The 24,477-nt window shown below is 34.7% G+C and overlaps 1 protein-coding gene across 1 annotated transcript in view; it reads left to right on the plus strand.

The window, feature by feature from the left end:
- The first annotated feature begins 4,634 nt into the window (after nt 1–4,634).
- The window catches only part of LOC127736430 (uncharacterized), a 30,697-nt gene continuing 10,854 nt past the window's right edge, over nt 4,635–24,477 (plus strand). The window contains exons 1-2 of the mRNA XM_052246975.1: nt 4,635–4,985; nt 22,631–22,721. Coding sequence (XP_052102935.1) covers nt 4,635–4,985; nt 22,631–22,721 — 442 coding nt within the window. The remainder of the gene's footprint in view (nt 4,986–22,630; nt 22,722–24,477) is intronic.

Here is a 24,477-nt window from a genome sequence, read left to right on the forward strand (position 1 = left end):
GAAAACAAAACTTTACGACAAAAGAGATGATTAAGCTTCCCAATTGTGAACTTTCCATGTCTATGTAGCAACAACCCCACGCCTGCATACAGAGTATATATCTCCCAATTGATACGATATTTATGGGCTTGTATTTTCTATCATGACTCCTTGATAGAGGGTTGCTGCTCACAAGGAAGCTATTAAACCAAAAGTTCCAAATGGTGACGTTGAAATGATCATTCCTTCGTAAATTTTAAGGACGCCATCACGATTTGGTTGACTGTTATGGTATATCCGTTTCATAGATGATAGCGGATAAGTTCTTAATGTCGTAACTACACTCCCGTCTACTTTTCACGAATGTCACGCCTACCGAATTAGACTTATTACCGGGTTTGTACAAACATGGACAACACAACGGGTGCCACATGTAGAGCAGAATCTGCTTACCCTTTCAGAGCACCTGAGATCACACCAAGTGGTGGGGTTCGTGTTGCGTAGTCTTTAGATTTCTATGTTCTGTTTTGTGTACTTTTGTTTGTCTGTCTTTTCCTTTTTAGCTATGGCGATCTCCATGGCCGAGGCTAAAAATATAACATAGGGGTTTACTATAGAAGTCTATGTGAAAATGGTAAAAAAATAATTGCAAATGGTCACAACTTCAAAACTAATTTAAATGATGATAAGACGTCTTCAGTAGCTATTGTAATTAAAATTTAAAGCAGGTCAAATCCCATTGTAGTCTAACGATAGTTACTGAAGACCCCTTATCATTATTTAAATTAGTTTTCAAGTTGTGACCATTTGAAATTGTTTTATACAATTTTCCACTAGACTTCTATAGTAATCCCCTATGTTCTATTTTAAGCCATGACGACCATGTTGGTTGGATGACAGAGCCATTGGATACATTTTTCAATCACGATACCATATTGAAAATTGTGGCTTAGTTTAATTCTATTTGGCCCAGTAGATTAAGTGGAGACGATTTTTGTAAAAGATTACAAAACTTTACAAAAAATTGTGAAAAATTGACTTTAAAGGACAATAACTCCTTATAAGGGGTCAATTGACAATTTTGGTCATGTTGACTTATTTGAAGATGTTACTTTGTGGAACAATTTTGCTGTTTACAGTTTATCTCTGTCTATTACATGTATTATAATATTCAAGATAATAACCAAAAACTGCAAAAAATTTCTTAAAATTACCAATTCAGGGGCAGCAATCCAACAACAAATTGTCTGATGCGTCTGAAAATTTCAGGGCAGATAGATCTTAACCTGACGAGCATTTTAACGTGTCAGATTTGCTCTAAATGCTCTAGTTTTAGAGATATATATATAAGCCATTTTCATCCCCGTCCTATTTTTAGCCATGGCGGCCATCTTGCTTGATGGGCGGGGTCATCGGATATATTTTTTTTAACTAGATACCCTAAGGATGATTTAGGCCAAGTATTGTTTTATTTGGCTCAATAGATTCAGAGTAGAAGATTTTTGTAAAAGTTAACGGACGACGACGGACGTCGGACGCCAAGTGATGAGAAAAGCTCATGATCACTTAGCCCTTTTAGGCCAGGTGAGCTAAAAATAATTCTAGAGGTTAAGTCTTATGTTTTGGTAACGATGGGTGCAATGCACATGCGAAGATGGATCTGCTTAACCTTCCGGAACACCTTAGTTCACCCCCGGTTTTTAGGTGGGATTCGTCTTGCTCATCAGTCTTTCGTTTTCTATGTTGTGTTTTGTGTACTGATGTTTGTCTTTTGGTTTTTTACCTTTTTCATGGCGTTGTCGGTTTATTTTCGACTTGTGAGTTTGAATGTCCCTTTGGTATTTCGCCTCTTTTTTCAAAACATCCTTTAGAGATAAAGAAATAAAAAAAGAATCTATTTATGACATAACAATACAAGGTATAGGATGGATAACTTAGTTTGATGTCTAGATTTCTTTAAGTTTTTGTTTTGTTGGGTTGCTATTTCATGGACACATACCCATATCTTTCTTTTTTTTTATCCACCACGTGCAATTTGTCAGTTGAAAACCTGTTAGTAAATGTCTTTCAGGTCTACATTCACCAAGATATATTGTGAAGGAAACACCAACAGGAACTGATTTAAAAAAAGATTAGAAATAGCGAAATCAATGAACATTCCAAATGGTATTTTCAAAAGGCAGTAAAGTAACCTTAAAACAAGTATAAAACAACTTCTATATCGTACGATAAGTCAGGATTGCATCAACCGATTTCGATTTCGATTGATAATTGTTCATTGATAATTACATTTTGCCTTTGTTTATATGTATTGTGCGATTTGTCCCATGCACATTTACTCCATATCCCTTCATCTTCTAATCTATCTAAGAGCATGAACACGGCTTAATACAAAAAACAGGGGGCGATGTAAGAGAGTCAGCAGTCACGGATCCAGAATTTTTCACTTGCGGGGGGGGGGGGGGGGGGGGGGGGGGCACTGACTGCCCTAAGAAGGGGCCCGCCAACTTCATGCTTCAGTGAAAAAATAGACAATTGACACTATCTAACACAATACATTCGAATTGCCCACACACAATTCCTAAATTATCATTATCCAGTATATAACAACGAGCCGGTAGGCAGGACCACTCACCACGAAGTTTCCCGCGCCATTTTGAATATAGGCCAAACATCAACAAAAACTTCTAAAGTAAACAATTCAATAATAAATATTAATAGAAATACACGCCCGCCTATCCCCTAACCGCGGTGAATTCATTTGAAATCCGCTCATGTCAGAGAAGAAAATACGAGACTATTTACAAAAATCAAGACCGCCCTCAGTTGGCATAAAATCATTAACACCCGTCGTACTCTCCAACAGTAAAGGGGTCTATCTAAAGACCCAAGTCTATCATCCTGAAGACAAACAAATTATATGGTGGAATAAAAGTAGAGCAAACATCAAAAACTCCCTACACTGGCTGGAGAGAAACATCAAAAACAAAATAAAAGAATTGGGAAATATACATTTTATACATTTGGCTCGAAACATGCGACCTGACTTCAAAATATAAAGACCGTACTATATCATTGGCAAGCCAACATTCTTCAGCAGCTAACAATATATTCGAAGATCTTAAAAAATTTCAAACACTAGTTCAACAATACCCAAACTCCAGATTAACATTCGTCGAAATGCCACACTATTCAATAACCAAATGGAACGCTCGAGCTAAAAACCCGTCTACTGAAGATCACATCAATCAAGAACAAGATTTACATGAACAGATAGTCGAAATAAATAAGAAAATTCAAGAACTGAACGCCTCCCTCAAAGTACGATCACCACTTCTCAACCTACACCTAAAAGCAAGTAAAAAGGTTAAAAGAGGCAAAGATAAACCGCGCAAGCAGTATATTAATTATCAGCTTTACCTCGATGGGATACATCCTAAGCCTATATTAGCCAAAGCTTGGTTCGCTGAATTCTCTACTCAGATCAGGACAGACTGTTGGCATTAAACAAAAACATAGTATATTTGGTGTGGATCAGAAGGCATGGGATGACCAAGCCACGCTGCTGAAGCACTAAGTATATTATTGAACATTTTCAACAGTCCGAACGAAAAACAACAATCAAACGTATAACCATGGCTGCCCTGGTCGCTACAAGTAAATCACGTACTAAATCTGGAACCGTGGCAAATAAAGAATTTTGTATCCAAAATTACACCTTAAACATCACAAAGGCTATTAATAAAAAACTTGAGGCTACCAAAAGAAATATAAGTGTTGAATATAAACACACCAAAGGAGGGTTAGTACTAACGGCGGATGCGGTTACATTTTAATTGCTCAAACTAGCAACATTAAGCTACTTTGAAAACTTTGCCGAAAGCAAAGGCCAAGCAACCATCAGAGAAATAACAGATAGGTCACAAACAACAGTAGTACAGCATATGGTCAAAGTGTCAGCAAATAAAGACAGCTATACAATTAACATATACAACACTACTAGCCGGCTATTAATTAATGGAAATGGTGCTAATAAATTCTTGGACAATGACATAAATAACATACATAACATTGTACTCAAAAGCCTACAAGAGCAAGGAGTTGAAGGACAGAGCACAGAAGAGCTGAATAGACAACTTGGCAACAAGTTGCAAAATCTTCTACACAAAGACAACAACTCAACCAACAGAAGAGAGACTAATGAAAAACTGGAAGTAGAAGACGGCAATGAAACATGCACTAAATGCAATAAAAGATGCAAAACAAGGAGCACCTACTGTGATAAAGGAAGCCACTGGGTCCACTATAAGTGTCAAAAACTAAGTGAGCTGGAGATACAGAGAGCAGAAAACTTTAATGGTGATGAATATTATTAATGTAAACTCTGCATTGCTGAAAAATCAAATATACTAGCTCTAGAAGGAGGTACACAGAGCCACACAAATGCTCAGTTGCTGCTCGCAGAGGAAACTGAAGCTAAGAGAGGATACAACACAGACGAGACACCCGACACACCTCCAGAAGAGCAAAATTGTACAGTATGTGATAATATACTTATGGATCCTGAATGGGATATATGCGAACAATGCAATAGCAAGTGCCACTTCAAGTGTATGACAGAAATAAGCACAGCATACATATGCATTCCCTGCATAATGATCCAAGACGAGTTACAACTTAAAACTCAAGAAAATGACGAAATCACAGCTAGTCCAAGTATATGCAACAACACCTGCATTAAAAGCCCAATGAAAGTATCACGTGAACCAACGTCTGTGATAGCAACATCAACAACAAAGCCAAAACCAATACCAAAACCTAGGAAATTAAAACAAAATCAGAAAAGCTTTGAGCCTGAGGATGCAATCTTACCTAAACTGAGTGAATTAAGAGCAAGAGAACTCAAATTAAGAAAAGCAGAAGAACAATTAAAAATCAAAGAGAAGTCCCTCAATGAGATACAAAATGATAGAATACTATTAGAGTCCAGATGCAAACAGCTAGAGGCAAGAAACTTCGAACTAGAACAGACTGTTAAGCTTCAAGAGAAGAATAGAGTCGAATAGCAACCTAACTATACCGACATTGACCAACTCCAAGGAGTCAATGCAAGGCAACCAAGATAGTTTTCATAAAATGAAATAGCAACTCGATGAAAAATTAGCAAAGCTATATACTAAACTTTCAAACATTGTGATAGATGAAATGGATCGACAAATTGACAAAATCTAGCCCTTTGATGACTGTCTACATACATCTGAAGAAAGATTAAAGGCAATCCAAGGGATGGAAGACGGAAACGTTCCTAGTAATATCAAAAAGCCCCAAAAGGAGAATATAGCAAATACATGTATCAAACAAGCAACACAACAGTTAACAGGACAACCCCTGATCTACAAACCACAAACGCCAAAACATCAAGGCCAGTACTATAACGCACCAGTATACATGCCAAGTTCAACAGTGGAAGCCCATGCAAAAGAATGAACACCACGACGCTCGCCACATACAACTTTGGGCAAATAACTGCTTGTACCCCCCAGTTCGTAATATGCATATACAGAAACAAACAATCCTAAGGAATACTACACAAACTCCAGTTCAACAGCCTTTTTTAGCATTACAGAGCCTCAACCCAAGCCATATGTAACCAACAAATCAAGCGTCAAAATACCAGAGAGTTCCCAACTGCATCTAATTTCATTTAACTGTAAAAACATAAAAACCTGTGGTCCAATAATACACAAACTCCTACAATCTAACGACGTAATTCTTATTCAGGAACATTGGCTATTTCAAACACAGATACATCTTCCTGACGAAATCCACGAAAACATAAGTTACATAGGCAAAGGAGTTGATGTAAACGAACCGCTGTTACCGATATGTATGCCCCGAGGATATGGAGGAGTAGCTATCTTGTGGAAGAGAGAAATTGACCACATGATAAAGCCAATCGAACTAGGGTCAGAAAGGATACAGCGTGTGGAAATAAAGGAAAACAACAATCCAAACATAATATTAACATCAGTTTATCTGCCAGCAAAAGGAAGTAAAAATCGTCTGTCTGAATACCAAGAAGTTATCGATCAATTATACGAACTATACCAAAAGTATAATGAAACGCACAAAATCATCATAGGCGGCGATCTAAATGAAGACCTAAATATACAAACAGGCACGAAACGCAACTTCTATTTCCGTGATTTCATAAATGAATGCAACCTGAAATACGACAATAGAGAAAGGACCTTTGTTAACTCACTTGGGCAGGAATAATCAGAAATAGACTATTTTCTGCACAACCTGCCAGAAAATGAATTTGTCAACAAACAAGTACTCAACAACGTGACAGAAAACACATCCGATCATCACACAATTCGTATGAGTACCAAATTCAGTTACGAATGCGCAAATATCAGTCATGCGCAAGCTAGCAGCAAAATTGCAAAAAGGGTCAATTAGGACAAAGTAGACAAAGAATGGTATTCTGCTCACATCAACATGCATATAGACAGCCTCCAGATTAGAGAAAATATGGAAGAAACATCAATTGAGCAAGCCACAACCAAATTATGTGAACTTCTAAGGGAAACAGCTAACCTAACATCATCATCAAAGGCAAAATTCAACGCAAAGCCGAAATTAAAAGTATGGACGCCCGAAATACAAGTAGCGTTGAAAATTGCAAGGCAAAAATATAATGTTTGGAAACATCACGGGAGACCCAACAACAAAAGTAACGTAATGCTCCAGGAGAAAAATCAAACTAAGAAGAACGTCCGTCGGGCAATAAGAAGAGAGATTGCTAAAATAAGAGACAAGGAGAAGGAAAATATTCTTGAAACAAGAGTAAAGGATACAAAAATGTTCCATAAACTCGTACGTAACAACAGGAAGAAAGGAAATGTTGTAATCACGGAGCTAGAGGTTAACGGAGTCAAATACATGGAAAGTGAAAATTTCATCACTGGATTTGAGGAACACTTTAGAAGTCTAGCAACATTTAACAACCAGACAGACATAGAGAGCACATATCATAACCAAGTTGAAGATGATATTCAGAGTATAAACCGACTCGTGCAACGTAATAACATCAGAAACGTAACGCACAATGAAATTACAAACGCAATCAGATCAACAAACAGAAGTAAATCTGCGGATTTCCAGGGCATAACCATCGAACATATTATCCATGCAGGATCCGACATAGAAACAACGTTAGTAACACTCGTGTAATGTATCTTCAAGCACGGAATTGTATCAGCATCATTAAAAATGGGACTACTAACACCAGTTTTCAAAAATAAAGGAACAAGACAGCAAGCTACCAACTATAGAGGAATTACAGTGCTACCAGTCATAGGCAAAATAATTGAAACCGTCATCAAAGAGCGTACGAATAACAAAGTATTAGAAACACAGAGAGGTTTCACTGCAGGATCATCACCAATTAACTCAGCGCTGCCAATAGAAGAAAGTTACAGAGAATCCAACGACAACAACACAACTTTCCACCTGGTACTCTTAGATGCCAAAGCAGCATTTGACACTGTTATTCATAGTCATATGCTCAGAAGAGTTTTTATGGCAGGAATTGATGATGGACACTGGGGACTGATCAAAGATCTACACGAAAACGCTAAAAGTGCTATTAAATGGGTAGGAAACATCTCGCAGCCATTCAACGTTAACCAGGGAGTGCGACAAGGATGTATACTTAGCACCAATCTCTACAAAATATACATCAACCAGCTATTAAACATGTACGAAACAACTGAGGCAGGATATAGAATAGGAAACATAAGTGTAAATAGTACTGCATGTGCAGATTGCATCGCACTAATTAGTGAAGAACCAGACCAAGCACAACTGCTTATAAACATGGCATGTGATTATGCATATATGGAAGGCTACCAATTACAACCTACCAAAAGCGTAGTCCTCAACGTTACCAACAGGAAGCGAAAACAGGACCCCTTAACAACAATGGGCCCCACGAAATGCCATCAGTGAAGAGTGCCACACACTTAGGAATCATCAGAACCACGTCACTAAAAGAAAACATGACTGCTAACGTGGAGGAAAATATAAAAAAAGCAAGGAGAAGCGCATATAGCCTCCTTGGAGGAGGATTTCATGGTCATAACGGATTAGATGTAGAGACAATGGTGCATCTATACAAAATATATGTATCTCCAGTACTTCTCTATGGTCTAGAGCTAGTATTACCAACAACAAGCTCATTAACACTAGTCGAAAACTTCCAAAAAAAGCTACTTAAGCAAATACTTTCATTACCAACTTGCTTAGCAGATATAACTATTAACATCTTAACCGGAATACTACCAATAGAAGCCCAACTACATATCCGAGCACTTGGATTATTCAACAACATCTGTAATCAGCCCGAAGAAAGCATAGAAAAATCACTAGCTAGACGACAACTTATCCTAAAAAACAACCAAAGTTCTAGTTGGTTTGTCGCTATCAAACATATGCTCAGGAAGTACGATCTACAAGAGGCTACATGGTATCTGGATAACCCCGTAAAAAAATCCTTATGGACCTCAAACATCAAGAGAACAGTACATAACTACTGGAGTAAATCAATAGTGCAACTACTGCCACTATATAATGGACTGGACCATCTCACAACAGGAAACCTGGAAAAAGGGAAAATTCATCTTCTGTTCAAAATTAACTGCCATTCAGCCATATTTACGACAAGACTACCAGTTAAACTTAAGCTGCTTACTGGATCCTATATACTACAAAACAAACGAATAAAAATGTACAAGGACAAAACCGATCCGAAATGCCTACTATGCTCAAAGGATGACGAAACTGTGACCCATTTCATATTAAAATGTGAACAACTCCGTAATGTAAGGAATAAGATACTACTAGAAACAGTTGTTGTACTAGACAGTCTTGGAATCAAATTTAATGAACTTTTGGACAATGAAAAATTGCAAACAATTCTGGACATCACACCGGTTGCAACATCAAGAAAACTCTCTCCAGCCAGTGTAGCAAAAGTAGAACGCCTAACTAGACGCTTGATATACCAGCTACATATAGCCCGTTATAAGATAGTATGCGGTTGATAATAATAAGGATAATGACTTTAAAAGGAAAAGCTAACCACTACCATAACAGAAGAAACAATATCTTAGCCACACAACTCATATATACTAGTCAGTTTACAGAGTGTAAAATAATGAACCTATTTTACCATATATACATACTAGTGGTGACACTTTACTAAAGTGTGCGATCTTATATCGAAATTATCTTCAATTATATATAGCCAACAGAATTTTAAGCAATATATGGATTATATAAAGGACTTTTTAGAAGAACCGAATATAACTTTTAGACAATACTTTACTATATATCTTTTAAATCATGAGGAAGAGGCACTCATTCTTTTATCATCTTACCGTGATACGAAAACAAATGATTTTATGGAATAATGTTATTGATATCTTACAGAAATGAGTTATACTTTTAAAGCATATCTAGCTACGTATACAAAACGGTTAGGGGAACCGAAAACAAATGTGTAACATATGTGTATATATATAAAGAAAGAAAGGAATTTTATATTTTATAGTGACTGACTTTTAACCACCGTATTATAGGCACAGAAACATTTTAATTATAAAACAAAGGATTTTCAATATAAGTGTGTGTGGGTAAGATTTCACTGTAAATATAGAGCACTGCAACATATTGGTGAAGGCATCACTGTACATAGAAATTGCGGATCACAAGTTCTACATACTAGCGTATGGTTCCTCTACAAAGGGGGTTAAAGATACAGAGGTAAGGTAAGGTAAGGTCATGTGATCTAGTCATATATAAACAAGCGCGGCACCCTGGAGCATTTTGTGCTATTACGAACTGAACGAATATGGGATGAGAATTTAACATCCTCCATTTGAAACATTGGCAAATTTAGGTATTGTAAGTATAGCGCTATATTCCTATAAAGAGTAGCTGTTTCACATGCAAAATAGAAAATGGGAATTAAGCAATCAAGAAAATTACATAGATACATGTATATATATACTTTTTTATCTGAAGTTGCATAATGCATTGTGGCTTGCATGGCATTTTGGCTATGCTTCCCGTGAATTTGTAACACTTAATATTTTATTTTAAAACAAAATCCCATCCATTGTAATTGAGGCCCCTCATGGGGGTGTTCAAGTAATCACATAATCACAAATGTTTTGCCAATATAATCACTATGATCACACTAATCATTAATTATTTTTTTAAACAAGATAATCAAATAATCAAAAACACAGTCCTAGATTATCAAATAATCAAATGATTATGAAATATTCCGTCTGGTAATTAAATAATCAAAACGGCCAAGTAATCACATAATCAAAAACCCCATGATGAGACTCGTTATTCAAACTTAAATATTGAAATCCTACAAACATTTTATTAAAAGTTTCTTTTACTTGTCTCTCAAAAATTTATGTCCTTATCCAATATACACCTATTTACCAGTCCTGAGGCCTCACATGGGGGTGTCAAAGTAATCACATAATCATAATTATTGGGTCAATATAATTACATAATCATTAATTTTTTTTAAAACAAGATAATCAAATAATCAAAAATACAGTCCTAGATTATCAAATAATCATAAAATGCAACGCATTGTTGTACGGTACTAACACCAACATCATTAATAAGTTACAGCGGGTCCAAAAAACAGCAGCACGTTTGATTACCCGAAAAAGGAAATTTGACTCTATGATGCCTGTTATGATATCGTTACACTGGCTACCCATTCATTACCGTTGCCAATATAAACTTCTTTTATATGTGTACAAAGCCCAGCATGGCACGGCTCCTGGTTAAATTCAAGATTTAATTAAGCCATATAAACCAAGTAGATCCCTCAGGTCGGAAAACAGGATGCTCCTGCATCCTCAGAATGACGTCTGAACGAAAAGCTATGGCAATAGGCGTTTTGACAAGGCCGCGCCTACACTCTGGAACAGTTTGCCATCTCCCTTGCGAAGTGTAAATTCCTTAAAAAGCAACTCAAGACTCACTTATTTCGAAGTGCTTTTAAGGATTTTTTGTAGATTTTATATAATACTTTTAATTGACTGCATTGATTTTAGACTTTTTTGTATATTTATAGGGTATATGCATTTTTCATTTTTTATTTCTTTTATTTCTTTTTTATTCTTTTATTAATTTTTATATGCTTGTTCGATGGGTATTAATTGGTGCTTTTTAATTTATGATTTATGTATTTTTTTGTATTTTATTTATTTTTAAATGTGAAGCGCTTAGAGTAATTGTTGTTATTATATAATGCGCTTTATAAATATTGTATTTATTATTATTTTTATAAATATTTGGTCTGGTAATCAAATTATCACTGTAAAAACGGCTAAGTAATCACATAATCAAAAACCCCATGAGGAGGCTCAGTCCTAGTCCAAAGTTCCCAGACCTTCATCACAGACAGCCTCTATACATACAGCGCATAGTTATTGTATTTATTGTCGAGTTGTCCTGAGCATGCATAATTGCCACTGGACATTAAGCTACCAACATATTCGCTAAATACTAAATTACTTATAGTAACTCATGTGTGCTCCTCCAGTGCATGGATTTTCCATTTTCATTGAGGTTGGTGAAGGATTTTCTTCTTCATGTAAAAAACCGTAAAATGTGTGTCTTATCAATTTTAAATGTTTAAGTACTCAAAAGTTGTTCTATGCCTGCATATTTCATCCAAACTGGAAGTAAGTTGTGGTTTTAGTCGAAACTTTTCCCATTTGCAATCACATTGTTTTTTGTGATCTTCTGTATTGCCCCTACACAACCCTCATCGTTGATAAACAGTGTTTTACCATGATTACCAGATAGTGGTACAATTTGTGTGATACATTAGAGCTAATTTCATAATGCTTGTAGAGTAAGACTGGTTGGCTTGCTTGATTTATCATTTGTTTAATAACAACCATTTATTAATATTTATCATATATACAGATTACTTAATCATCTGGATAATGACTCATCATATATATATATTTCATAACATAGGCGGATCCAGAGGGGGGGGGGCCTGGTAGCCTGCCCCCCTTTTATGGGAAAAATTTGGTTGATTATATAGGGAATCACTGAAGCATGACTGGAGCCCCCCCCCCCCCCCCCCCCCCCCCTTGGGGCCGTCAGTGCCCCCCCCTTACATTACAAAAAGTTCTGGATCCGCCACTGCATTGAATACAATCATTTGTCTTAATGCTTGATACAAAATGCATCAAATAGCATGGATATGAAAATTAATGTGACCTTTCGAGTAGATCCTGTGGTGCCGAATGATTTTACCGCCAAAGCACACACAATTCATAATCTATAAAACGCAATCTATGGGCAGACAATTTCAGAAGAAAATAGTTTCATCTAATTCTTAAAATCAACCGTCTAAAATTATTAAAGTATTTTTTAACTTTCCAAAATAGCTTGAAGGTACATTTGTCTTTTAACTACAACTGGTATATAAGGATTGTTCTAATGCTATGTGGATAAATTTATCGGTTTTCAAGAGCTAAATTGACAGCAAGTTATCCCTACAATGTCTTCCATTTTTATGATATTGTAAAAATAAATTAGTTGGCATAATAACTAAATTGACAAACTCAGAATTGACTGGCTGGTGATTACAATAGAGTAGATGAACTACTTAGACCACTCGGCCTCCGAGGCTCCACATAATTCAGATTACTTTTTGAGTAGACAATTCAGAAGGGGAGATAACTCATGTTATATTAATTATAAAATGAAAACTTAGCTTTTCATTTAAGTATATATATCAAAGTTGGTTTTAACATTCCAACGCTTGCGTTTTCTACCGTGATTTCTTTAATGGAGGATTGCTGCTTACAAATTTGCTGTTCAACAACTTCACCTTGAGAGCAACAACCCTCTATCAAAGAATCATGATAGGAAACTCAAACCCTAGAATATCGTTTCAACTGGGAGATATATATTCCATATGCAGGCGATGTTCGAATGTTTCTTCATAGAAATTGAAATTCAAATTGGGAAGCTGAAATCATCTAGCTCTTAAGTCGTACAGTTTTATTCTCAAACGACCCTCATTGTCAATTTTAGATGTTAGTCAAAATACGAATCAGACTTAACTGTGTCTGTATCCTTTATTTCAAGTTCGATGGGATTGATGCGTTCAACATAGTCACCAAACTACGAACTATTTTGTGAGAGGACATCATCTATATAATAGAAATTGATGTGAAAGAATAATGCGTTAAGGGGGCTTTTTTTTTTAAACTTGTTAGTATCCTTCGTAACAAAACATGCTTTAATTTAAATAAAAGGACGTCTAGGGTAAACGACAATACAATATTATTCAAAATACACAAAAAACAGAATATATCTTTAAGTCAATATACACGAGATAACAGACAGGAACAAGAAAAATGCGATAATAAATACACAACAAGATTTGTCTTAGAAAACCCCGTAAAAACTAACCACTCCGAATAAACACAAATATTTAATGTACACTGATATAGAGAAAAGCTTAAAGAACTCTGATGTCGAGGAAAAGGAAACACAAAATATATTTGTGAAAGGAAAAGTCGTCTTAACAGTATATAATCCACTAGACACTTAACGTACGCGCCATGCATCTATAAGAACAAATTGAATATCTAAAGAAAAATACACACTTACGAGTATTACTTTTTTGTTCGTCCAATATGTTTTTTGTTGCAAGTTGTTGTGTAAAATCAATTGTTGTGACTGAGATATCTATTTAACGGAGCTTACGTTATCTTTAACTCTGAAACTTTATTTGCTATATGAAATTAAGGAGATGCGGTATGATTGCCAATGAGACGACTATCCACCAAAGTTCACAAGAAGTGGATGTAAGCAATTATAGACAACCAACCGTACGGTCTTCAGTAATGAGAAAAACCCATACCCCTACATGAACAATATGAAACATATAATAATCTGCATATATATATAATATCTACTAAAATACTACTTTATCAAAATTAGTTTATTAAAAAAAAGTATCCATTCAATGCTTTGTTAAAAATTATATGAACACTATTTGTTCATGCAGTTGATCCTATATCAATTATTTTGAGGTTTTTTCGTAAGAATGTACATAACTAACCACATTTTCTACAAGCACAAGGGACATTTGACATATTTTCGTTGCTAGTCAAGTAATAACCTGCAAATAGCTTAAAATGCCAAAATAAATAAAAGTATAAATGCAATTTCATTTCTTTTCGGAATTATTTGCACTCTATTTGCTCACGTGCATTGATCCTTTTATGAACATTTTGAAAGTGCCACAAAAAAAAAATGTAGTTTACCACTGCTCATATCGTACTGGAACTGTTCCGAAAATGTATAAGTTAAAAAAAACTAAACATACAACTCATAAAATGACCCATTACGTGTTGCTGGTTTATTTCATAGATTTACCAACGATACGTCATGAAATACGCAAAGGTATTATTCAGACATTATTAAGTCTTTACATCTAAAAGTTTGATTTGATAGACCTACTTCAATGATTTTTAATCTCAATTAATGATTGAACAGACCACTGTCACGTAAATTCTACACCTGCAGGCTATATGTCCGTTGGTCTTAGTCTAGGTTAGTCTATGGAAAGGTATATACTATGAAATTTAGAGCGAGGGGCTTGCCCCGAGCTCTTAATTTCATAGTATATACCTTTTCATAGACTATCCAATTTAGCACATATTTACTACTCGAGTAATCCTTTTAATTGGTCTATTGATAGTTTATTTTGGCTGACTACTTGTATCACAGGTGTTTGAAAAAAGGAGTTCATTAATGAAGTTTTGTAAATCTACTCACTAGTATTATTGTAAAATATGTGATTTCAAAAGGCCCTTCACTCCAGAATGAAAAGATGGTAGCTGCTGGTGTAAGTATGTATACTGATATAAAGCGGTGTTTTACTATACACGTTCTTCTTACATGGTAAGATGACAAAATAAATTGACCAAAAGCAGGCAATAATTAAATTGCAGTGGAAGCTTTACATGTTTTGAAAACATTTTTTAATTTCACAGTAAAACTAAAGCTATAATAAATTTTAAACATAGAGATAGTTTGTCCCCATAGATGTAGTCTAGCAGATAGGCATTAAAAAGCAACTACCAATAGATCAGAGATCATAGGTTTTGTGTTTTGTGTTTTTTTTTTTTTTTATTATTTCAAAGTAAAAACTAAAAGATTTATCAGAATATGTTTATATATATATATAGGTGGCACATTATCTTCAGACATAATCACAGTTTTTCAATTCATGACATCATCCTGAACATGCATGAAATATTTGCCACTGGACATTAAGCAACCAATAATCAATAAATCAATCAATTCATGACGAAATAGATCACCTTCCTTAAGAAAGTTTAAAAAATTATCAACAAGTTGCTTTAATTTTCCTGCACAAGGTTTCATCGTACACACTTTTCTGAGTACAAAGTAATTTTTATGGATGATACATTATCATAATTTTAAGATATCGTTGTACTCTTATCAAGGTATAAAGAACCATATGTATTACCCTTTATTTAAATGATAAAATTTGCAATTGTCAAAAACAATTTTTAGATCCAAAGATTTTAATAGCAGGATATTTAAAAATCAACATGAAAACTAATTACAAACTATTTAATTTAATTTGGAACACAGCATTTTATTTCAAAATAGCCAGTGGCAATTTTTGTTTTAAATATCTTGATTACGATACAATGAAATCTTATCCTTGTGGTCATTCATGCGTAGTTACTTAGTACACAGGAAAAGTATGTACTATGAAAATTAGAAGGCAAATATAAGCAATTTGATTGAACGAGAAGTTGTAAGTATGTGCTAAAGTAGATTGTTGTTTCGTTTGCAATCATTCAATTCAATGTTTTTATATGTTAGCATTTCTAACGGGGATGGGATGTTTTTTCACAGATTTTCTTTTTTGTGACGTTCTAACTTTTTTATAGATTTTAATATTTTGTTTCTAATCTAAAACTGGAAACATCGGTTATCGGGACTGGATAATTTAGTATTATGCTAGTTACTTCCTCTTTGTTTGAATATGCCTCTTACATTTCAATGAAATATTCATAACTAGCGATAATTTAACATTCTGAATGAAATCATTAAGAAATGACGGTAGTAGGTTAGAGAGATAGACAGGGTAGATAACTGCGTTAACATCAATTTCAATATGTTGTATATGTATTTATTTACTCGGTAACTTCAAGAGTCCTGTTTGAACTACTCAAATAAATACATATCTATTGATAAAAAGGCTAAATCGATCGAATGATTTATGTTATGGGGGACATATCTTTACAGAACATTTGGGGGTAACTATTTGATTATAAGGAGGTGCTATATGGATACACAGTATGCCTTGGGTTAGAGGTTATATGCATTGATGCAGATTCCATGGGTATGATATTCCCATTTCATTTAAAAATGTTTTTTTTAATGTTTTATCTATCAATGCTGTTGGAATGAGTTAGAGATTATGCAGATAGATAGTGTTGTCATGAGTTAGAGGTTATACAGATTTATGCTGTTGTCATGGGTTAGAGGTTATACAGATTGATGATGTTTTCATGAGTTAGAGGCTATAAAGATTGATGCTGTTTTAATGAGTTAGAGGTTATACAGATTGATGCTGTTTGAATGAATTCGAGGCTATACAGATTGATGCTGTTTGAATGTGTTAAAGGTTATACAGATTGATGCTGTTTAAATGAGTTAGAGGCTATACAGATTGATGCTGTTTGAATGAGTTAGAGGCTGTACAGATTGATGCTGTTTGAATGATTTGGAGGCTATACAGATTGATGCTGTTTGAATAAGATAGAGGCTAATGACAGTATACAGATTGATGCTGTTTGAATGAGTTAGAGGCTATACAGATTGACCGCTTTAAATGAGTTAGAGGCTATACAGATTGATGCTGTTTGATTGAGGCTATACTTTTTGTCTTTTTTTGTTTGATGAGCTCTTCAATTTTTTAATGAGTTTTGGTTTTTCAACTGGAGCATCACTGTAAAAATATTTATTCTCGAAATGCTCATCGGGTACCGCTAATGTTAATATGTCAGTTATGCAGTTCCGTTTCATTGACGTCAAAGTAGTTTGATTCAAACTTTCGGTTTATTTATGGGCAGTGTTTTTTTGTTTCGTTTGTTCTAAAGACGTCTTGGATGTATTGCTCTTTAAAGTTTTAATTGACGGACATTTAACCTTTGGATTAGAGTAACTTTTTAGATGCAGACATAGTATTACTGTTGTAATTATTATTATTTATATCTTTATTAAAGTAAAATTGAGAAAGGATATGTTCCCATTGCACTTTGTACTAGCAGTTTCCAATAAAAAAGAATCTGACTCCTCAATAAAAAAACGATTTTGCCAAGTGTATATGCTGGTTGCTTTTCATTGAACAGATGTGTTATTGCTTACACTTATTTGATGGATATAACTGTTAGTAATGGTGAAAGTTTAATAGAAAGTTAATATTGTTACACGTGTTTCTGTAATGACCTTCATCAGGTACATTCGTAACAACACGTGTTTCTGGAATGACCTTCATCAGGTACATTCGTAACAACACGTGTTTCTGGAATGACCTTCATCGGGTTTGCCCGTGACAACACGTGTTTTTGAAATGACTTTCATCAGGTACATTCGTAACAACACGTTTTTCTGTAATAACCTTCATCAGGTACATTCGTAACAACACGTGTTTCTGTAATAACCTTCATCAGGTACATTCGTAACAACATGTGTTTCTGAAATGGATTTAATCTTGTACGCATGTGACAACACGTGTTTCTAGAATGACATTCATCAGGTACGCATGTGGCAACACGTGTTTCTGGAATGACCTTCATCAGGTTCGCCCTTGATAACATGTGTTTCTGGAATGACCTTCATCAGGTACGCATGTGTCAACATGTGTTTCTGGAGTGACCTACATCAGGTACTCATTTGGCAACAAATATTTCTGGAATGACCTTCATCAGGTTCGCCCGTGACAACACGTGTTTCTGGAATGACCTTCATCAGATTCGCCCGTGACAACACGTGTTTCTGGAATGAATTTCATCAGGTACGCATGTGGCAACAAATATTTCTGGACTGACCCTCATCAGGTACGCATGTGGCAACACGTGTTTCTGGAATGTCCTTCATCAGGTTCGCCCGTGACAACACGTGTTTCTGAAATGACTTTCATCAGGTACGCATGTGGCAACACGTGTTTCTGGAATGACCTTCATCAGGTACGAATGTGGCAACACGTGTTTCTGGAATGACCTTCATCAGGTTCGCCCGTGACAACACGTGTTTCTGGAATGACTTTCCTCAGGTACGCATGTGGCAACAAGTACTTCTAAAATGATCTTCATCAGATTCGCCCGTGACAACACGTGTTTCTAGAATGACAGTCATCATATTCGCTCTAACTTATCGAAAAGACACTACTCAAGGTCAACTGAAAAGAGTTTTCGCCCTAAAGCTCATATAACGGGCACATTGAATTGACTTAATTATGCCTATCGCGCTATTTCCTCAAATTAAAATAATTATAAAAAAGCTAAGTTAAATCAATCAAGTCATTGAACTGTATTAATTACGAAAAAATAAACAAGTAAGTATTTAATTTTCCACATTAACGTGATTTTTTATAATTTTTTTTGTTTTTGATTTCCACTTGAAAAATGACAATATATTCCACTTAACCCTTGAACTAAATACGGAACTTTTAATTACACAATAGCAAATTATAATTATAATTGTTGGAGACCGCTTGGATACAATGAGATAATGTTATAAAAAAAAATCAAAATTGAAGTCTCATGTCTAATCAATTACGTACATCAAATTGATCATAAGTTAGAGCAAGAATATCCTAAGCGCTGAATAAGTACTTAAACTATCAATCGAATAATATGTTTTAATAATGCAATAAGAATATTAGTTTGCATAAAAACCATACACTCCAGTGCTGATGTCATATAAGGAAACATTACTCGGATTCCAACTGAAGTGCTAATTATGTGTATATTAATTCATAACTTACATCCACTTATCAAATTAACGTTTAGTAAAAAATATGATAGTAAATCTTCTATACCACCATCTATGTAAATCATTGTAGATTATTGTACTTATTCTATAACGTTCATGAAAATCATGCGGAGACTGCAGTTTCTAGTTATTACTTTACTGTTGGTAAGTAGATTCTATTTATACGAATCCTCTTTGTTAGCTGTTATAAATGGCGCGAGTTGCTTTACGGATTGGTATACGTTGGTGAAACGAACGGAAGGCTAAATAAACGTAGATGAGGCACCAACCACAGTGACAGTGTTTACAGGCATTTTAACCATCCTGATCATTTAATCATTACTATGCAAGTTTACATCATCAAAAAAATACGCCACATGATAACATTCCACACTTTGCAACACCTCTCCGTAGAACTGCAACACCATATGGTTGCATTGACAAAATTGATGGTATAGGTATTCCATCTAGTTCTTCCTATAGCTCCGTGAATATGATAAATATTTTACTCTACTCATGGTCATCGTCATTATACAGCACCTACTCTCCATGATGTCTTTATAATTATCTGCTACCATCTATACAACAACCGTTAGTTATTCATCACATTCGCACGAATCTTTATTCTTTACCACCTTTCAAAACTTCATTCCCATTACAACTTATGCTTGGAAACCACTTTTATGAACCCTCATTCAATCAATACAAACTTACAGCTATCATTTCGGCTATTGCAACTCACAGACTTTTCAAACAAGTTAGCATTGAAAAAGATGAAAAGGAGAACAGATCATTTCTTAAATTTTCTTTGCCAACAAAGGTAATGCCATCAACTTGGGCAATATCCATCATCATAAATCAGTTTCTTTCCAAAATACCTCTCTATTCTAAAGATCAGTCTGTACCTATCATTTCTAAAACCGATACCAAACCATTTGCAACTAAATTTTTCAATTACACATACATGTTGCAGGATCTCAATATTGACGACTTTAAGTCTTAACCTCTAGATTGCACATGTGATAGTTCCCCATTCATATATAATCCAGCTGGCCACGTTATTACCGGTTGGTGACCTAAACATTGTCAATAACACTAGTACTTCTCTTCGAAATATGTTATCAAAAGTCCTGAAATATCGTAAGCCTAAATCCATTAATTGCAAACACAACACAATACTGATGGATTCAATCGAGGATTATGCCAGGCAATAGATTAAACGTGAGAAAGAAAACGTAGATACTGTTTCCGAAAAGATTAAGCTGTGAAGTGGTTAATACAAATCAGAATTAAGAAACTGAATGGGTCTTTTAATACCAATGCTATATCTTTGAAGACCCAAATGTTGCATAACATGTGTGTTGTTGTCCTCTCAGATAAATCCCTAAACAACATCGTTTTTGTGTGTTAACCTCATTACATCAACTGCTTGATAAATGAATTAGGTATTGATTATTCACATGAAAACTCAAAACATACCCCCAACGACACTTACTTAAGAAGAAATCCCGGATAATCATAGGTCTGTTCTATGTTCCTTTGAAATTTCTAGATGAACTGGATCTTCCACCACTGTATTGGATACTTAAACTACAGAAGTGTCCTTACTAACAACGGTATATTGCTGGGTTTTCCCCATGCTCCACAGAACCTCTTTCTAAATTATCAACATAAAATTTATCAGCAATCAAAGCTGGGCTTCAAAGTTATTGCAAAACTACCACTCCTAGGGGTGTCGTCAATCAGATGTGGATACTAAAAAAAGTCAAAACATCTTTTAGAGTAAACACAACCCAAGACTCTTTCATCTAGCAATATTATTAAAACTTTGACATGGGCATTCTAGATGAAGATCACATCATGATTTCCTTGATAAAGGGTTACTACTCACTACGAAGCCAGTTCCAAGTGGTGAAGTTGACATTATCCCTTTGTAAGTTTTACGGACGCCATCACGAGTTATTTTGGCCTTTACGAAATATCCGTTTGACAGATAATAGTGGATATGTTCCTAATAACATAAACGGTACCAATTTTTCTGCACCAGAGACTAACTACAATCCCAGCCCTTTGTCTCGAATATGACCTACCGAATAAGACTTATTACCGCGTTTTTTCAAGCATGAACAACATGAAGGGTGCCACATGTTGAACAGGATCTGCTAATTCTTCCGTAGCACCTTAGATTAGCCCTCAGTTTTGGTGGGGCTCGTGTCTCAGTTTTTAGCTTTCTATGTTATCTATTGTTAACTTTTGTTGGTCTGTTTGTCTTTTTTGTTTGTTAGCCATGTCGTTATTAGTTTTAAATTCGGCTTATATTCTTATATATTATTATACAGTATTTATAACAGCGCATTATATGATATTAAAATTACCCTAAGCGCTTTACAACATATATTCATTCACATATAAAAGAATTAACAATAAGATATAAAATATGAAAGCCCATGTTATAAAATCCTAAAACAAACTCATCAACTATAAGAGGTAATCAAACGAATAACAGGAACACTGAAGTGAACAAACAAAATCCCGCTATCATACATAGAAACGAACTATTTGATAACAACTGCCATATTCCTGACTTGGTACAGGACATTTTAAGAAAAAATGGTGGGTTGAACCTGGTCTAATGGCCAGCCAAACCTCCCACTTTATGACAATGTTAAAAAATATATCGCTGAAATGACAACACTACGTGACAGAAATACAGCACACACGCACGTAAGACCATTCATCACAGAGAAACGCACAAACAAATAATATTATAGACGACACAACATGCAAACTGCAGAACAACAACGAACATATTTCATCAACAACAAACACCACATGATACAAAAACAGTGACGCGCTTACGTAACTAACATGCTATGTCGAAGTTTATTCAATTAATTTCACAATACTCGTCCAAAATATTTTCATGAGAATGATGTTATGGAAAGGCAGTTTCATAATAAGTTAGACTACAAACGATTAGACATAACAGATTATCCAACCAAAACCATAACAAAAATTAATACATGAATTTTGGATGTACAAAATACCGAGACACGTCGTATAACAATGCAAATTCACACTCGGTATAACAGTCATATTCGGGAATATGACAATGGTGGTATTGGAAGGCCATCCTATAATCATTTGGACAACAAACGATCAGATATAACACATTATTCAACCGAAACTATACCTATAACAGAAACATAAAAATAAATACATGTATGTTGGATGTACAAAAGACAGACACGTCGCATAACAATGCAAATTCACACTCATAGATAAGAAATTTACAGATGAATGTACCACTCAGTGCCAAACTGAGAGAATATTGAATTCAAGAAACAGATCGCAAGCATGTAGTATTAGTTTTGATCAATGTTAGTTGTTGTTTGCATCTATAATCATATATTTTAAATGATAAAGCCAAAGGTAAAAAAGAAAAAAAAACGAATATTGCAATGAATATATACGAAAAGATTTTAATTTGTAGATTGGATTTTGTGAGAATACTGATGAATATATCGTACGAATAATTGAACTTCACACATGGCGCTGTATACCCATATCCAACTGTCCACCTGGTAAGTCAATGATAAAGCGCTGACAAGATTGAGGAACATATATATAGTGTCATACAGATGCATAAGCATATACATAATTTTAATATAAAAAATAAAAAATAAAATATCAAAAATACTGAACCCCGAGACAAACTCAAAACGGAAAGTTCCTAACCAAATGGCAAAATCAAAAGCTCAAACACATCAAACGAATGGATAACAACTGTCATATTCCTGACTTTCTTATGTAGAAAATGATGGATTGAACTTAGTTTTATAGCCAGCTAAACCTCTCAATTGTATGACAATCGTATCAAATTCAATTATAATGACAACGATGTGTGAACAAAACAAACAGACATAATAGGTAAAAATGTCAAGAAAAGGGATACAGCAGTCAATATTGTGTTATAATCTTAATCTCTGTAAAAACAAACAAATAGATAAAAACGAAGCACAAAAGGGCATATAGACAAAGCACTTTAACAAACATGAAAGACAATAATACACACATTTATCATAGCATAATAACACAATGACGGGATGTATAAGTACAGAGTCACGTCAAATGGATATCACCAAAACAGACCAAACAGTGAAAAAATATGCATAAAGACAAATAAAAGAATAATATAACACGCTATTAAGATGATAAACAACGTCAGTACCCAGAATCTATACTCCAAGACCATCGTGTATTATTTGTGAAGTTGATACGGAATATTTATCAACAAGGTATTGGTACCTTCTGATGAACATGTTTAGAAGAAAAAAAATGAGACGTTTTTGACATACTCCTGGTTCATCAACTTTCTGCAGAAACACTGGTGACGTTTTACAAAGTCTGAATAGAAGCTGCAAACTCTTGAATACCGAATAAGATGGGAAATGTATTAATTACTCAAATGACTGCTGTTTAAGTGACGGTTAACAATATCTTCTTGCATTGTCAACAAACATGCTATAACTAAAAGCAAATAAAGTCCTTAATGGCGTTTGGTCATTGTTTAAGACCGTGTAGTGACTCATTGGCAATCATACCACATCTTTTGTTTAATACTTGAATGATGTAAGCTTCTCTCTTATATAAGACACCAATATACCATGCACCATACACCATAACATTATACACCATGTTTTCCTTTTGTTTGGTGTGCTGAAGCTTTTGATTTTGCTATTTAATAAGGGACATTCAGGTGTTAGTTTTCATTCGAAAACGGTAATTTTGGTATTCTACTTTTTACATCATGCATCATTACATCATACACAATTACACAAGCCATCATTCACCATACACCACACATCATTACATCATATACCATATACCATTCACTATTACACCATACACGTTTTATAGAGACGTTAACACAATTCAAAAACATCACAAGTAGAAAGTTGAAAACTACTTCTAACATACATGTATATATTTAAGCTTTTGCCAATCTTACGTAATCCCAATGACTCTGAATGAAATGCTTTAATTGTATAACAGGATATGCATGATCCAGTTCTAATAATTTCCTTCATAAAACGTCACCAGTGTCTGACCAGAACATTGATGAGCAAAGGTTATGTAAAATAACGTCTCGTCCTTTTTCTAATCAAGTGCATTGGACGATACCAAGACCTTGTTGAGAAATATTGCGTGTCAGTTTCACAAATTATACATGATGGTATTGAAGTATAGAATCTAGGTACTGACGATGTTTTTGATATTAATCACGTGTTATACATGTAGTGTTCTTTGTATTTGTCATTGTATATTTTTAACTTTTAC

Source organism: Mytilus californianus, unplaced genomic scaffold (genome assembly GCF_021869535.1).
Source record: "Mytilus californianus isolate M0D057914Y unplaced genomic scaffold, xbMytCali1.0.p SCAF_30, whole genome shotgun sequence".
Taxonomy (NCBI): domain Eukaryota; kingdom Metazoa; phylum Mollusca; class Bivalvia; order Mytilida; family Mytilidae; genus Mytilus; species Mytilus californianus.